The sequence below is a fragment of the Porites lutea genome, chromosome 6 (assembly GCF_958299795.1).
Source record: "Porites lutea chromosome 6, jaPorLute2.1, whole genome shotgun sequence".
Classification (NCBI taxonomy): domain Eukaryota; kingdom Metazoa; phylum Cnidaria; class Anthozoa; order Scleractinia; family Poritidae; genus Porites; species Porites lutea.
In genome coordinates this window covers 33,448,299-33,462,135 of record NC_133206.1, presented here as the reverse complement: position 1 = coordinate 33,462,135, position 13,837 = coordinate 33,448,299, and the positions used below count along the sequence as shown (strand labels likewise).

The 13,837-nt window shown below is 39.4% G+C and overlaps 1 protein-coding gene across 1 annotated transcript; it reads right to left on the bottom strand.

The window, feature by feature from the left end:
• Positions 1-1,433: 1,433 nt before the first annotated feature.
• On the bottom strand, positions 1,434-13,294 carry LOC140940221 (bridge-like lipid transfer protein family member 3B). The gene is made up of 11 exons (XM_073389143.1): positions 13,157-13,294; positions 12,868-13,030; positions 11,721-11,759; positions 10,712-10,821; positions 9,710-9,977; positions 8,799-9,449; positions 8,098-8,458; positions 7,578-7,684; positions 6,971-7,051; positions 5,620-5,949; positions 1,434-5,263 (listed from the first exon to the last, which is right to left on the bottom strand). The coding sequence occupies exons 1-11, from the start codon at positions 13,198-13,200 to the stop codon at positions 3,122-3,124; spliced, it is 4,296 nt and encodes a 1,431-aa protein (XP_073245244.1). The 5' UTR covers positions 13,201-13,294; the 3' UTR covers positions 1,434-3,121.
• Positions 13,295-13,837: the final 543 nt, after the last annotated feature.

The following is a 13,837-nucleotide window of genomic DNA, read 5'->3' as shown; positions in this document are numbered from 1 at the left end:
TCAAGGACATTTCAAGGACACTATCCCATTTTCCAAGAACCTCCGTTCAGTACAAAAAAGAGCCTTGAGTCTATGTCTTTTTAAGTTCTTCCACAACATGAGCAATCCTGAAGGTCTTTGTGTTTGCTCCTCGTAGGCATTTGGGAATCTGGGTTGGATAAAGTAAGCACCGAAATTCGAGGAAATTCCATCACCGACAGCAACTTTCAAGGACTTTGAAGACCTTGAATTTCAAGGTGCGAGCGAACCAGCCCGTAATAAGACCCGCTACCGCAGTTTCCACTCAGCGTTTTTCAACAAAGTAACCACGAAAACTTAACAATTACGTACTGCAAAAAAAGGTAAAGGAAAGCGAAATAAAATAGGTTAAAACATACTCACGTTAGCTGTAGTTGGATGTTCTCATAAACCATGTAAACTGTTGTCTTCCACGTCGAAGGAACATGGCGCAGAACGTGGTTAACATAAAAGGGCGGGAAATGGTCACGTGATCATCGCTGCCGTTTGCCAGTAACTAGGCTCAGTCTCCAGCCCTAGGCGACGGCTGTTTGGTGACTCAGCCTACTTATGGACAAGCCACGCCTCGAGGTTTTGACTGTAGAAATGCTAGGTGTTGACTAACTGTCCTTGCTGGCCGCACCGACAAAGATTTCGCCTGAAAATTCATTGCATGGAGACTTGATTCTTGCTTTTAAACTGATTATTTTAAAGGTGTTAATTCGGTCGATGACTTTTTAAGTAAGGGTTAGGCCCCGGAGGAATATCTGGGAGCGATACCTCTCTTCGAAGCACTGATAGGCTGATATTTCGCGCAAGAAGCATTAAACGACTGCTGTGCAATAGTTGTTGTACTTTCCATACCAAGTCCAGTCATACGACATGCAGTATGGGGGACTGTAAACAATCTATGAAATAAACCACAACAGGGCTTCAAATACCAAAAGGCAATAGCAGGAGACTTTTTCATTGAAGTGATCTGGGTTATATCGGGATGTCCCCATCCAGACCGCTCCTCCTTCTCAAACATTTTTTACACGCGCCGCCCCTTTAAAACTTACAGAAAAATAAAATGTATCTGCTCTTGGACTCACTCTTAAATGGTCCACTTGATCTGTGGACGGAGCCGGCCCTTGGCCACCATGTTCCCAGGGTCCTCTCTCTACTTCCCTAAAGCGAGGAAGGAGGAGAGAAGACCCTGGGAACGAGGTTGTAACGTAGGGTGAAGACCCACAAACCTGAAACGAGGTTCAGTATTGGTGATGCAGGTAGCCTATGGGAAAGAAACATAGTCCTTGAGATAGCAAACCCACGGGAAAGTAAAAAAAGGAAACGCATGATAGATGCAATTCTCACGCGAGTGTGTTTCTCTTTTTGGGAATAGAAATAAAACTGCTTTGGAAAAAACGTTCCCTCTTGAACACAATAAAGAAGACTGACCTTTTAAAGTATTTATTTTTCTCGAAAAGAGCAAACGTTTAAATTATTACTCATGAAGACAATAATGTTTTTTAGGACGATTTTAAATTTTTTATACACGAATGAATCAAACCACATTTGCAAGTGCCCCTATAAACTAATTTGACAATAGAACTTTTATTAGATTACTTTCTAATAGTATTTGTGTAGATCTCTTAAGAGAATCACATTTGGGTTCAGGTATCATTTATAACATCTTATAAACTGTTATAGCGTATTTTGCGATTTTCTTTATTCGTGAATTGGCTGTTAGACAAAAACATCAAGTTGTCACCTGCCTTTAAAGCCGTAAACATTTTGCAATTAACATTAACCTAAAACAAAAACTTTTAAACAATATGCTTCTACCTTAACTAAAACTTGTTTTTCGCGTTATTAATAACTCAGTCGAACTAAAAAAAACTCGGCAGCGCCTTGTTGATTCAAAAAACTTACACAAACAAAGAAGCTGTGTCAAACACTCAACACAATGTTTCATCTGTGATCCATAGAACTCGAAAGTCGGCATAAAGAACTCGGCCGTGCTTTATCTTAGTTAGAGCCTAAACCCCTGTGTTTCTTTTTTGATATTTAACTTAAAATCACACACATACATTATATCTAGTCAATACCACCAATTATACGCAATTAAATGTGAGGAAACTGTTTTTCAACATTTTAAGGATTATCCGAGATTAAAATATTGGTTCGCAGTGTTTCTTAAGTGGTATTTAAATACAATTGTCTTTTTTCCAAAAATAAACGCTGCTAAAAAGTCTTACACACCCTATATATTGCAAAATTGTGCCAAATGTAAGAAAAAAAGCAATACATTATCACCTGGTAAGAAATACATGAATATATTTCGCTTACCATATGTCTGTTTTACGTTCATTGCTACCATTAAAATTATTTACTTTTCCTACACTCTAGTTATTAAAAATAGCTCAAAAGCTTTTTAATTCAACTAGCTAAAAAATTATCTTGGATATTTAACCAATAAATTATTACTTTTAAAATATTTTGACAGGGTCGCAGAATATACATTTCGTGAACTAGAATGACGTTTGTGCGACTTGACTCGTCCCCAGTCGTCTTCGCATGACGCGCACGGCGGGAGCAGGGAGTGATAAGAGGGAAGAAGAGAGCTTTCTTCGTTCCCATCACACCCTGCGCGTCGCTAGAGAACTGAGAAAAAGGACTGAGGACGGGTCAGTTAGTGCGACAACTCGACAGCTAAGCAGTGTTAAGTATTCCTGCAGTGTTCGGAAGACTACGTAGATCTGAACAGCCATTACCCAGTTCTCTGCAAAGGCAATTATAATATCAAAATCGCATTGTCACTCGAATTAACTATTAAGTCCGGATCTAGTGTTTCCAAAAATGAAATTCTTAATTGTTCCCCAACGATTTAAAAACTCCCTTACAAACGCAAAAGAACATCACTTTCCACGATCTCCGTTTCACAAAGAAGCCAATTTCTTAAAACTATGACGGACAAAAAATTATCGAGCGTGTAGACCACAATTTAAAGTTGCTCCAAGCTCCTTGTTACTTATCCTAGGACCGTGCGTTCAGCAGATACCTGGAAGAAGAAGTCCACAAATCGTATTGTGACACACTAGCGGAGGGTTTCCATTTTTTTTTTGTCTGTTTTGAGCGTTTCCTATCTGTATCCCTTTCTTCCTCCTCTCTGGAAGCTGGTCATTTTTTCTTGTAACAAGTCCTGTTCACGATTGGAAAACGACAACTCCTGTTGCAGCCGTTCAATCGTCTTCAACAGCGCGTCACGCTCCTCCTGTAACGACTGCAATGCAGCACGGGAAACAGACATCTGAGCAACCAGGCACTGCTTTTCATTCTCCAAACTCTCGGCACGTGAACACACCGAAGCTGAGTCTGACAGACTCAGCTGACTGGCTTTGAAAGACTCCTGACGTGTCACTGGCATGACAGCCGGTTCGTTAGCTCGTTCCTGCGGTTCAGCGGTCATTGGCCTGATGTGGAAAACGCCAGTGTGTGCGCGCCGAATAGCTATGTTCTCAATGTTTAAATCTATAGGGATGGCCATAGGCGCGGATACTAACGCCGGAGGCAGATCATTGTTAATACTGACATTTGAATCAGTGACTTCCACCATGAAAGGTATCGGAGGAACAAGAATTTCATCCTCAAGGCAGTCGGCCAAGCTTCCTAAAGTGCTGACTAACAAAGTACCACTAACACCATTGGCTTTGACATGCATAAAACCTCGTTCCCCAGCTGTTGGCTCCAGCCTTTCGGCAGATGGGCCAAACTCAGCACGCATGCGCACCATTGGAGTGGCCTCCGATGGAGAAGAAAGCGCACTTTGCCTAAGCGATTTTTTAAATGACTTCTGGTTAAGGAATTTGTCAAAGGAAACCACGCCAAGCTCATCCAGTTTTACTTCAGGGCATATAATCTTGATGACTTTGTCATATCCATGAAAATGCAGTCCAACTTCGACTTCTTCGCCTTGGATGGAAAGAATGGACACCATTTTTGGGCTTTTTTTGTTGGAATCTTTGGAAGCGCTACCATCCAGATGACTACTAGCGTTACTGGCATCACTGTCCGTCTGGCTTGTAACTCGACCACTGGAGGACTTGCTGTCCTGTGCACCAACCATCAACCAGCCATCAGTGTCTGGCGCTGACGACACACTGGCGCGGCCAGAAGTATGAGACGTGGACTGCGATGAATTGGGACGCGATTGTGACACGTCTCTAGGACTGTGATTCTCCATGGTAGGCTGTAAACCATCTTTCCACTGTGGAGACCCATCTGAGTTGGTTCTAGAGTGAGATTTGGAGTCGATCACATCCGGAGATTGACAACCACTATCTGACACAATCCCAGTGTCTGGATAACTACTGAGGCTACTGGTATTGCGACTTAAGTTTTGAGAGGGATCCCTGTTCAAACGGGAGGCTTTACGGTCCGGCGCTGGAGGAAGTACTATGTTTAAGTCTACTCCCCGTGCAAGGATAGAAAAGAAAATCATTGGCTGAGATTCCATTGACTCCATTAACTGACCCTTTTCAAGGTCTTCTTGTAGTTTAACTAGCATTTCCTGCATACGCATGAGAAACACAAACTGAAAGTGGTCTAACTGAATATTTACAGTTTGCGGGATTTGGATGAGCAGGCTCAGTTCTGCCTTGGAAACGGAATCAAGCTCTTGTTGCGATTCTTTTTCTTTCACGGTCAAGCCGTTTAAGAACTCTTCAGAGAGAGGAACCTTCTCAGGTAACGGAGGTGCTTCTTCAAAGTGAGGCACGGGTAACACAGGTCCATTCTGGGCCAATATCTCGTACGGCGGTGGCTGTTCACTTTCGGATGAAGTTTGCTTGTCCGCCCCATTCCTCCCTTCATAAGCAGGTGGAGGCCTGTTGAGCACTAACGACTCACTCAGGCTAATGCTATTGACAGCCTCGGGAAAATGACTTACATTAGAATCGCTGTTGTGCAAAGATATTGAATTTGACGACGCTAGCGACGGAATTGTGTCTGCTCGGTCTTTGACAAATATTGACGGCTCAAAAGCTTTCCTCATGGGAGAAATCTCTGAATTTGTCCTCGTGTGGGGAGGTGAGTTAAGAGGGCTGGCACTCTGGGAGCGACCCATAGGGGATTTGGCGGTTGTATTTTTGTAGCCTGCCTCAGGAACAGGAGTAGCAATCCATATCTGGATAGGAACAGCATCAATAAACGGCATTGGTCGGTTATTTGCTTCCTCAATGCCTAGGAAATCCAGCCATACTTGTTCGGCAGAAATACACCAAACCTAAAAATAATCAAAGTAGAATCATCTACCAGCGTGTTAAAATAGTTCGGAACAAATGCAAGACTTTTTCCAGAATTTTTCAATACCAAGATTATCAAATAAGAGTTCAATAGAAACCTCGACAAACACAGGAACCAAGTGGACCACTCGAACTCACTTTATGGGTCGATCCAATATTATGTTGGACTTAAATGATTCAAACGTCGATATTTCACGTACTTTATAGAAGGGGTTAGGTTCGGTACATGAAAAGTTAGACGCTTGAACTATCCCAAAAGTAATACTTTATTACACAGTTCACAGCATCCTTCAAATGTGTGCAACGAAGCAAAACATTTAAAGGAAATTTTTCATACCTGAGAAGGTTGGTGGGTATCATAAATATCATGACAAACGCCATTCATGAGGCAGTCCACTTTGCCATTGTTAACCAACAGACTACAATCGTTCACCCACGCAGAATTAGGCAAAGGTCGAACATCGCTATTCAAGGAGGGAAAGCTGTTAAAATCCGAGTAAACCTTAGATGCCAGGAACGGCTGTAGGAACATTAACATGTCTGTTTGGGTGGATTTGTACCCAGTCCTTGAATTTGTGATAAATACTTGGGAAGATTGGAGCTGGAGAGCCTGGGGCCGAGATTCTTTATAGGCGGCACAGGGATCACTTGGACAAGGGATGACAATCTGAAAAAAGGAAAATCACATGACACAGATTTACTTAAAGGAAGAAAGCACTATAACCATGAATGGACAGTACAAGTCCTGGGAAGGGATTTGGGTAGGATGGGATCAAGGTGCAGAGCTTGTGGGTGGTATAGATAACAAAATGGAGAAGTGCAAACAACCTTGTCCATTAAAATAAAAGCTATACTGCAATAGCACACTAAGCTGTTACCTAAATCACAAGATGCTAACCTACTTCCATCACGGTAAAGTTTGATACTAGAAATAACGGAAAACGTTCACCTTGCGTCTATGAAAAAATTCCTACCAAGCAACTTTGATGAATGATACTTTTGCAAAAACCCGTTAAAACAGTATATCAATGACATGTAGGGATAAGGATCAATACCCCGGGCGTTATTTGTCAGGATAACTTTTCATCTGTGGACAAAATCCTAGGGTGTTACCTTTAAAATGAAACGTCTTTGGTAGAACATTTACATAGAAATTTTCATTTGTTACGATTTTCAGAAAAAATGTCTTTTTTTTTCAGTGAATTTTTCTTTGACTATGATTAGGAGAGAAAGGGTTTTAAGTCTGAAAAAAATAACAGACTGCTCGCAGTTTATGAAAGATGGAACATACAATAACATGAACTGACCAAAGTGGAAAATACCATAATATCATTTAAATTCCTTTTTGGGTGGTGCTTCAAGTAAACCAGTCTTTTGTAAAAAGTTTTGTTTTGTACGATTTGCAAGTGCAATGCATACATTACACGTGCAGTTCACGCAAATTAATAGAGGGTAATTCAAAAGTCACATTCACATTTACAAGGCACCACCAAAAGGTAGTATAAGAATATTATGGTACAGTATTTTCCTCTTTGGCCGATTAGACATTCTCTACAAAGTTATTAACAACAAATTACATAACGCGTGCATTTCGCACTTCACAGATTGGAGAGACAACAAAAGACATCTTATCACAACACCGTTCAACTACTCCCTTAGTACCTTACCAAATATCACAGGACACCCACCTTTGGCATGAGGCCTTCAATTCTAATGTCAATATGATTCAAAGGAAAGTTCGTTTGTTCAGGTGTTCCCATAGACCATGTCTGAAAAGAAAACATTCAGTCTACTTAACATCTTTCTCATTAATATACGCCATACTAATATTTCATTTTTCTGTCACACAGGATGCATTTGACACTGTTTGCAACATCCGGGATGCGTTTTACTGTGAAACTCATGTAACAAAAAAAACTAGAGATATTTATGAAGGGAAGAGCTCATCAGGCATGGGAAACTAAACCACAAACAGCCAAAGAAATATTATTTTGTGTGTTTGTGGATTACTTGTATGTCTTGCCCTGACTTTCACTGTGATTGGCCATAACATTATAAACATAATAAATACTAATTCCTATAAACTATTTGACAGTGAATACAGTCCATGAGTTCCTCCATAGTTTACAGAGCTCAACTGACATCCAGGACTTCTTTGTCCCATGCCAAGCTCATGACATTACAAAGTGCAGAGCCTTCCGTGGCTTTTGAGAGTTGAAACGCAAGAGAATTCAATCAAGCACCACTTTCTTTAAAACGACTCTTGAGTGCAGAAAAAGGCAAACAAGTACTTACTCTCTGTCCAAGAATGCTTCTTGCAAAGCTATTGAGCCACAAACAGGTTGGTATGTCAAGTGTCAGCTGAATGGGATTTAGCTGAATAAACACATTTGGGCAGGGTACTAGAATACGAAACAAAAAGATCATTTGAAAATAAAGTCTTAATATTTTTAAGCATATTCAACTCATTCCACTATAAGAAATGTCTAAAAAACATGTTTATAGTAGTTAGTCAGAGAATTTACATTGTCTTCTGTCTACCACAGACATGAACTTCTGTACAAACCACGCACTTACATGTAAGACATTAGAAATATACAGTAGTACTCCAGCTTTTACGTCTGTTTACACAATATTGTATAATGTAACCCAGTTAACAGCTATTCACCACAACTTTTACACTCTTCTGTATCTTAAATATAAAATTAATAATAGATCTTCCTTTAAGTTTAAATTCAAAAACCGTAGAGAAGTCAAGGCTGGCATTCACCTTGAGATACACGTAACAAAAAAAAGAGGAAATTTAACCCCTAACCTGGTGAACCTACAGTGCCAGGGTAATAGTACTGCGTGAAGTCCAGTTGAAATGCAGGCATGTCGGTGGGTAAATACAGAGCTTTTTTATCAGATGATAAAAATGGTATTTCTTCCTTTGAAACATTACAAGTTGTTACAGGCTTGATGAAAAATTCCTCACAACGAACCACAAAGCAACTTTCAAGCATGAAAACAGGGCGCTGCATACTGTTCCTGATAGAATGTGCTGATTGTCGTGAAGTTGCGGCTGAACTTGAAGGGTGGTTTCTCTTGGAGCTTACACGAGGTGAAGAAGGATTACTGACTGTTGATCCTGGATGATGGGGACCTTCTCTGGCATTACCACCAATAACAGAACTCTGCCATAACAAAATAAGTGTAGTAGTTTATTATCTAAAAAACAGCTTTCCACATCAGTTACTGGTATGCTTCATTGAAGGTTTAAGCCCACAAGCTTCAAGAAACTGGTTTAACAGTCAAACCAAAAATAAATAATTTACTTATTACATATATTGTCTGCTACAGGACTATGTCAAGTTCACACAGCACGTAACTGGAAACATTTAGATAAAGCCAAGGATCATTTTTTTCTTACTATGGCTGCTACAAGAGAAGAGTTAATACAGGTGTAGAAGCCATACAACTGGTTGCACTAGGGAAGCATAGCAAATGTTTATACTGTACAAAATGTATACTTACATCACTTCTGGCTCTATGATGGGTCTGCGTTGCTCTGTGAGGTGACATTTGCTTGTTACTTTGTGAGTTCCTAAACGCATTTAGAAGTTGGTTGACCCAGTAAGCACGAGTTAAGGATGCTTCATTATGGCAAGGCCAGTCAGTCCTTGATGTCCCAGCTAAATGATAGGGATAATAATCCACTGATAATTTATTTACTTGCAAATGCATAGCTCCGCCATCACCGCCCGCGGTTTCGGTGTCATCACATAAGTGAAGATCAATGCTCCCTGTCCTCACATGATATGCTGTTTCCCGTACGTCATATTTTGTAAAAAGTGCATTTAATGATTCAATGTCAGTCTTGGATTCGTTCACCTGTGAGGATGCATAAGAAGTTTGTTGCTGTTGGGTAACTGGGTTCACAGGTTGCCCAGGATTGGTTTCAGGCCCTTTCCGGGCTGTTTGCGACATAGCCTGGGTCACAGAATGTAATAGACCAGAAAATGCCTGCAGTTGAGATTGTGTAAGAACCCATAAAATATCATCTAACAAAAGTTCCAGTCTTGCAGAAAGGACTGCACAGTCTTCCAGACGTTTCTTGATTGTAATATGGAGAGCTGAATGACTGGTGATAAGACGCAGAGGAGTAGACTGCTGGTCTAGCTTTTCCTGCAGAAAAATAAAACTATTAAAATACATCCATAACAATAACAATAGTAATAAATTTAATCACCACTAATAACTTTCAAAAATTAAAAATCAATTTATGTGGGTGCCGCATGGTTGTTTGGGTGATGTGAAGCCCATTTGGAGACAGCACTTATTGATATCTTCACTCCTAATTGCAGCTCTTTGAAACAAAATATGGTAGTACAAAAAAAACTCATTGTACATTTGTACAAGAAAATGAAAAGAAGGTATTTTCTTACGTCATACAATGCATTGGCATCTATCCTTAGAGTAGACCATGTTATTTCTTTAAAGGTTAATACTTCTCCTCTTGTTTCATCCTTCACACGCGTATTCCGCAGATCATCAGCTTCCCATTTGGGGTTTGTACTTTGTATAAACAAACGTGACATCTGGAATGTTGCAAGGAAAGCTTGAAACTTAAATGAGATGATCACAGAGTTGATCTGAACAAACATTCCATCCACAACCTTCTCAACAAAGCCATACCTGTTAGCAGGTTTTTCCCTACAGGAATAAACAACATAGTGCAAAATGTAAAACTTCAACCTGAACATCAGGCTGTCTTGTAATTTGTTGTTGTATACACATTGTAATTAATTCTAACTCATTTCTTGGTAAACTTTTTCTCAATATGTTCCAAAATTGAGTAATTTACCAAAACAAAAAATGAAAATTGGGAAATCAAAATTGCTTTGAGTTAGCAGGAGGTTCAAGTTATTGAGGGTTCAAGTTACCAGGAGTCGACTGTACTTCAGATTGCCTGCACTATGACAAGTGACCTTAACACTCAAACAACATTGCACAGTGCATTAATTCCAAAGTTTGTGTTTCATTTTGAAAGCATCATTCAAGGTCAAAAATATTGAAGTTGGCCTCTTTTATAATGGAGAGAAAAGGACCTTTTCTTTTTTGCTTACAATGATATTAATCCAACAAAGCAACCTTTGTTTCATTCTTTTTTAAGCAACCTCTACTTTTGATGACTCATGTTTTTGGACAGGGAAACAAAAATTAGGGGATGAAAGCCTCACATAATGTTCTTTTCCAATTACTGACATTTAAAAAATGGAATTCCTTTGTATTACCTTTAATAAATTCTAGTTAGGGTTGAGTTTACACTTGCAACGTGTACAATGGAAAGAAGTCTTACATATTTTAAGTAGCTATTTTGAAAGAAAATTCACATCTCTAACAACCCAAATACAAACAGTCAACATCCTTGATTATTTAAACCTTACTTGAGAGGTTGATGAGGCGCGTGGGAAGGGTTTCTCTGTGGCGAACTGGTGGGTGGCGTGTTAACATCACTGTCAACAGCTTCCATGTTAACCTCAACACGGTCAAGATACTGCAAGATAAAATTAACCCGTTACAGGGGCTACAGTGGGGTGCCGTGAGGTTATTACTGTTTTAGGTCAATTCTGTACTGAGGGGGGGGGGGGGGGGGTACTGCCGTATATGGGCTATATAGATATGTGCCGCTGTGAAGGGAATGGTTTTGAAGCAGTTTACCCTGGGATAGGGTATATAAATCAGAGAGTTTGGGTCTAGAAGAGGGTATCATTTCAAATTTAAACTGATCAATTGGCTGAAGATTTTAGTCTAGACTAGGGAAACCAGGAATTGCCACTCAAGAATATAAAAAAATCAAATCGGTTTTGTTCTGGCTGGACTGTGTTAGTGACCTCAGTTGTTTCTGGAAAACAGGATTTGGGGAGTCTAGTCTAGTATAGGGTAGCAAAATTCACTTGGACCAGCGCTGGTATAGGCTAAGGGCTCCAGGGTCCCATCGGCATATCCCCCCAGGGAAACTAATGTGAAACGTCAAACTTGTATTTAACCTGTAAGCTGTATTTAACTTGATAATAGACAACCATGTTATGGCCAATTGACAGCTGTCAAAACAGGGTATCTGCTGACCAGTGTCACATGACTGTTACATGGGCTCTGGTGCCAACTCATCGAGGTCACACGTTTTTTTGACCAGTTGTTAGCTTTTAACTGATCGCAGGCTTAAGTTTATGTTTCTAAGTCATGTGTTTCTCCCCCAAAGGTTAATATAGATTTGTGGATTTCTTTGCAGTGGTTTAAAGTCCATTGTGTGAAGAATGCGTAAACGGGAGCTTCGCTTATAGTTCTGGCAAAATCTATTTATATTATATTATTACTGAGTGTAAAATTATCTCAGTAGGATATGCAGTTCCAGAAATAGTTAGTACTACATTGTAAAATGCAACAAACACTTACCAGACAAATTGGATCTGTTTTAAGTTTTGTCCAGTGAATCTGTAGAAAAATAAATCAAGAGTGTCATTTCCCACCAAATTCATTTTTTACTGATTCCTTCAAAACATAACATGTACGGGGTACCGTTGGTTTAAAAGAGTATAAATTTTTATCCTACAATGTCAGTTAAATTCAAGAAAATTCTGCAAAGAAAAACGTTCTTACTCAGACTTGAATACAGTTACCAGTGACAGTTTCACCTGTAAAATTCTGGCTTGAGATTATCAAAATTTCCATGACGACAGTTTGCTATGCAGACAAAAGATACTTTGACACTTAAAACTGGCGTTCCTACGAAATTTGACAATTCAACAACTATGATACTATATACAGGTGCTCTTGATGTTTTAAAGAATCTAGAATTATTTCCTTCTGAAACCTTTTGACAAAAAGAATATCCAATTAAGCAAAAGCCTATTGTCTACAAAAATAATTACGTTTAACCTGGGGGGTTTTGAATTACCATTTTAAGCACTTTATAAAATGCAGTAAATACAAACTTGTCAAGTAAAAGGTTGTCATGTTACAATAATCACGCAAATGAAGATTTACTTAAGCTTAAATTCTGTAGCATTTAAACTCGTGATCAAGCACATAATCCACAGTGTTGGTTAAATTCTATGTCAATACATTCGGAAAAGAAACACATTGTCCCTTTAAAAAGACGCTAGGCTACTAAAAGGACTACAATAGTTTTTGTTGTCATCATATAGTAAAACTTTAAAATGAAAATCATAAAGGCAGTTGAATAATATCGCCAGGAAAAAACTCAGATTCAACACAGATTAATATTTATAACCCTAAGCAAACGTCGTTTCCACATTTGTTCATCATAGACTTAATATTTTCATCATCAGCTCCTCAACAGATGACAGAAATGACAGAACTTTATCAGGCTTCTGAGACGTTCTGAGACGTTCTGCTCTTAAGTAAAACATCTGTAAACAGTTTAATCACCAAAACTGCTCTGTTTTTGACTGAAGGACTTCGTTCTAAAAATGTCATTGTCAAAAAAGTTTTAAACAAATTATGAAGTGAAATATGAATTGATGTGCTTAAGGAAATATAATAAATTCAACAATGCATCCGTATGCTGATAATAACTTGCCTTGGCGGAAATTCTGTTGCATACAGCTTTTGTAAGGCGAATCCATGGTGGCAACTCCAGAAGCTCTGAAAGAGTTGTTTCATCTAGTTCAAGGTTGTGAAGTTCGCCTTCTCCCTTAAGAAACTTCACGCTGATTTTGTTGGGAGAGAGGTTCTTTGTGAACCTGAAAGAAAATGCACAGCATTAAAAAACCTGTCCAACAAGTTCACGTGCACACATTCCCGTTTATCGCGCCGAGCAGATCTCACGAACATCGCGGACATTTTGGACCACTTTATGGCAAAAGTACCTGGCGAGCTGCTTCACGATCTGGTTCTTGACCAAACCAGTCATTATCTTTTAAAATAAGAGTCAAAAGCGGTGTCTATTCCTCTCTGGCTTTCCAGCTTCGCCATGTTGTTGTTCGACGTGAAGTGCGCGCTTGCGCACCATTTCCGCCCGGCATGATGACGTAACTGTATGCCACCAGAGAGATGCCAAGGGTGGGGTAGGTACTGCGTCACCAGCCAGAAATGAGAACCTGTTCTCATATCACCTTATTGGATTTTATTGCTGCGGATCGACAAAGAAATTGCGAACGGCAGGTGGAGTTAAAACAACTCTACTACATTTATTTGATCATCAAAATATAGCTAAAGTTGTAAGTATTTTTTAGTAGGCTCGCCCCCATTTATATTTCCATAAAAGCGGGTTTTTGTCTTTTCGTCAGCTACTAGTAATGAATGAATGGAAGATCTCAACAGAAGATCAAGGACTGACGCTGTCCGCTCTGGATCAGGAGTATCACTAATTTCATATAAGCGTACAAGACACTTCCCAAAAAAATAGGAAAGAAAGACTCTTAAATGATCGAAAGATACGATATTGTCCAATGAAGTTAACTTGACGATCTTCCAGGAATTCGAAGACTTATGAGAAGCTAAAATATTAATATCTTGATTATTTTGTAGTTCACTTTTTTATTTGCGTT